Consider the following 3,699-nt stretch of genomic DNA (forward strand, 5'->3'; position numbering starts at 1 on the left):
AAGTACGATTATCCTTTCTACATTTACTTCCTTAAAGTACAATTATCCTTTCTACATTTACTTCCTTAAAGTACAATTATCCTTTCTACATTTACTTCCCAAAAGTATAACTATCCTTTCTACATTTACTGCCTTGAAATACAATTATCCTTTCTATATTTACTTCCTTAAAGTACAATTATCCTTTTTACATTTACTTCCTTAAAGTACAACCATCCTTTCCTTATTTACTTCCATAAATCACAATTATCCTTGCTACCTTTGCTTCATTAAAGTACTATTATCCTTTCTACATTTACCTCTTTAAAGTTTAATTATCCTTTTTACATTTACTTAAAGTATAATTATCTTTACTACATTTTCTTCCTTAAAGTACAATTATCCTTTCTACTTTTACTTCCCTCAAAGTAGAATTATTCTTTCTACAGTTACTTTCCTTAAAATACAATTATCCTTTCTACAGTTACTTTCCTTTAAGTACAATTATCCCTTCCACAGTTACTTTCTTTAAAGTACAATTATCCTTTCTACAGTTACTTTCCTTAAAGTACAATTATCCTTTCTACAGTTACTTTCCTTAAAGTACATTTATCCTTTCTACTGTTACTTTCCTAAAAGTACATTTATCCTTTCTACTGTTACTTTCCTTAAAGTACATTTATCCTTTCTACTGTTACTTTCCTTAAAGTACAATTATCCTTGCTTCACATGAATATCATAATCTAACCTCGAAAATTTAGTTTCAGAGGTATTTACAACATACATTGTAAGCTGTAAGATTGTGTTAAACCATTTTATCTTTGAACTGTTTGTAGAATAGATAATAATAGAAACGTATTGCTTGATATTGGTCGAGGAAAATATGGCTATACTTCTTCTTAAATAAATTTTCACGAAAAGAAATTATAGTTTTGTAATACTTTTGATCTTGATGCATTAGTGAGATAAAATAGCCTTATCAGTGCTACATAGTGGCAGTGGAACGTAAGAAAAATATGAGAAAAATAAAATTCTTGTTGAGAACTTGCTTATCAATGCATGCATAAGATATTCAGTTTGGTAGGTTTGAAGATTAGAATATTTTATAACTTATTGATACTTCGTTCAAAGGAGTAAAATAGAGAAATGGTGGGTGAAAATAGTGATAAAATAGAGACGAAATAAATTATTTATTTTCTTAGGTAAGATCTACTAGAAAACTTTGTTACCTGAACAAATAGGTTATAAGTATTTATGCTCCCCAGTTTATAGCCAATAATATTAAGTCATTCAATTCGATTATGTAAATAAATGAAGTTTAATTCATCATGCCAGAAGTGATGCAACAACAATAGATAAGGGATAAGTTAAAGCAATTTGAAATTAAATTTTTTATTATAATATAAAATTTATACAAATAAACAAATCAAAATTAAAGTCATCAACAAATTAATTTCCTTTTAAATCCCAAGATTTAATTGTTCCTTAAAACTAAAAGCCTTTAACTAAGTGCGTGAGAAAATGAATCCTTTCTAAAAAAATAACCGATGTCATTTGACTTCAGAATCATATATCTTGTGAAACTTAACAGATAAAACATATCCTTGATAATTCTTCCTATTCTATCCCATGATTATTCAGTCCACTCCTCTTTTCCAGCGGGTTCTGTTTTCTGATGCAAATGCAGACCCTTTCCCAGTCTTCCGGCAATTCTCTGCTTCCAGTTTTTCTGAGTGTCCTCCACATTTTGGATATCTTCACTCGCTTCTGTTTCTTCTTCTGCTTCACTTTCCGACAGATTTGCCTGTTCTTGTGAGGGGTTCTCCTTGACGAATTCCTCCTGAAGATTCTTGTCCAATTTGGGAGTTTCTATCTGGCGATGCAGCCCATCACCCTGCAGTTCCACTTCCTTGGTTGTCCTTTTGTGGCCATCATTCCTGTGATGTCTTATTTTTGCTCTAAGGTCATCAATCTTCCACTTTTGACGGCTTATCTTATTATTCTTCTCTTCTATTAAATCTTGTAGCTTTGCGTTTTCCTTTAGTTCATCCATCTTCATCTTATTAAGAATCTCATTTTCCATTTTAAGCTGTATGATTTGTTCTCTCAGGTGATTTATCTCTTTAGTGCAGCCTAATTCATACTGCTTCTCAAGATCTTCATTTTCTTTCATTAGTTCCTCCACACGATCTTTCAGGTTCCTGATTTCTTTTTCTGCATTACTCTCCTGTCTGTTCCTTTCTTCCTTCAACTCATAAACTTGCCTTTCCTTATCCTTAAGCTGTTTTTGCAGAAGGGTAATCTGGATGCCCAATTCATCGTTAGTCTTCTCCATCAGCTGTACTTTTTCGTTCAAGTTTTCTAATTGACTGTTCATTTCTGCTCTCTCTACACTCTTCTTCTCCAGATTCACCTTCAGCTCTGCAATCTGCTTCTTGTGCTCTTTTAGCATTTCGATGAGGCCATCTTTTTCTTCGATGCATTTTTCAGCAACACTCCTCATTCTGCTTTCATCTTTGTTCAGTTCAGAAACTTCTCTTTCCTTATCTAACAGCTGTGCTTGCAGATCTGCAATCTGGATGACTAATTCTCCATTAGTGTCTTCAATCCGTTGCACCCTTTCCTTCAAGATGTTTTCTTGACCATTCAGGGCTGCTCTCTGTAGACTACGTTCCCTCAGTTCGATTTTCAACTCCTCAATCTGTTTCTCGTAGTCATCTAACTGCTGAGCTTGACGCCGATCCTGTTTTTCAACATTTGTTTCAGCACCGTTCTTCAGAATTCCGAGTTCTTCTCTCATCTTCCCAATTTCAATTTGAACACCTGTTATCAGTGTTTGAATCTCTGCTGCTTGCATGAAGGGGACATTGTGCATGTGGATCGCTTCTAACTTCTCTTTCAGCATATCCACTTTATGGTTCAAGGCCGCTATTTCCAACCTCTCTCTATCTTCGAGTTTCCTCAATAACTCCTCGAGATGATGCTCATTGTCTTCTTTCTTCTTGCTGAAGCGAGCTATTTCTTGATGCTTTTCCAGTTGATTCTTCAAATCCCGAATCTCCTGGATGAGGGCAGTATTCTCCGCTCTCAGAGTTATGATGTTTTCATGAAGTTTGATGTTTTCCTCAATGTGTTTCTGGAGCAGTCGTCTGAATTCAGGAGGCTGGAGAGATTGTTTGATTGGGAACTGGTTGCATGATTTTTGCACTTGCATTTCCTGAAGCTGCTTTTGTAAAGCAGCATTTTCTTCTGCCAGATTTTCCAATTTCTTCTTCAAAGAAACTATGCCGTCAACAACAGATCTCCGCCTGAAGTCTCCCAGCAACTGCGGGGAAGGAAATTCCTTCTGCCAGATCTGGTTCAGAAACCTCCACAGATTATCTAGGAATTGTTGATGCTCCGGTAATCCTGCCATTCTTCAATAGTTTCAACTTTGTTTCTTAGCTGCTTTGGTGAGCGTCTGAAAATTTCTTTCGTCTTGAAAGGAATTATGTTAGCTGTTATCCAAAGCCTTATATACGATTTCATTCTGAAATTACGTGAAAATTAGTAGAAATATCCTCTGAGGAATTTAAATTGCTGAAATTTGAAGATTTGTTTTATTAATCGAAAATTATATTGAATCATGAAAAAAATACTTTTCATTAGTATTTCGGTCTTTGTTAGATCGAAATTATCCGAAGGCCCATACTATTCCATCTAAAATCTTTTTACCTTTAA

At 34.3% G+C, this 3,699-nt stretch overlaps 1 protein-coding gene across 1 annotated transcript; it reads right to left on the reverse strand.

The window, feature by feature from the left end:
* Positions 1 to 1,407: 1,407 nt before the first annotated feature.
* Positions 1,408 to 3,483, reverse strand: LOC137615418 (uncharacterized). Its single transcript, XM_068345288.1, has one exon. It carries the CDS (start codon positions 3,392 to 3,394, stop codon positions 1,613 to 1,615), a length of 1,782 nt encoding a protein of 593 aa, XP_068201389.1. The 5' UTR covers positions 3,395 to 3,483; the 3' UTR covers positions 1,408 to 1,612.
* Between the last annotated feature and the right edge of the window lie 216 nt (positions 3,484 to 3,699).

Source organism: Palaemon carinicauda, chromosome 21 (genome assembly GCF_036898095.1).
Source record: "Palaemon carinicauda isolate YSFRI2023 chromosome 21, ASM3689809v2, whole genome shotgun sequence".
Taxonomy (NCBI): Eukaryota; Metazoa; Arthropoda; class Malacostraca; order Decapoda; family Palaemonidae; genus Palaemon; species Palaemon carinicauda.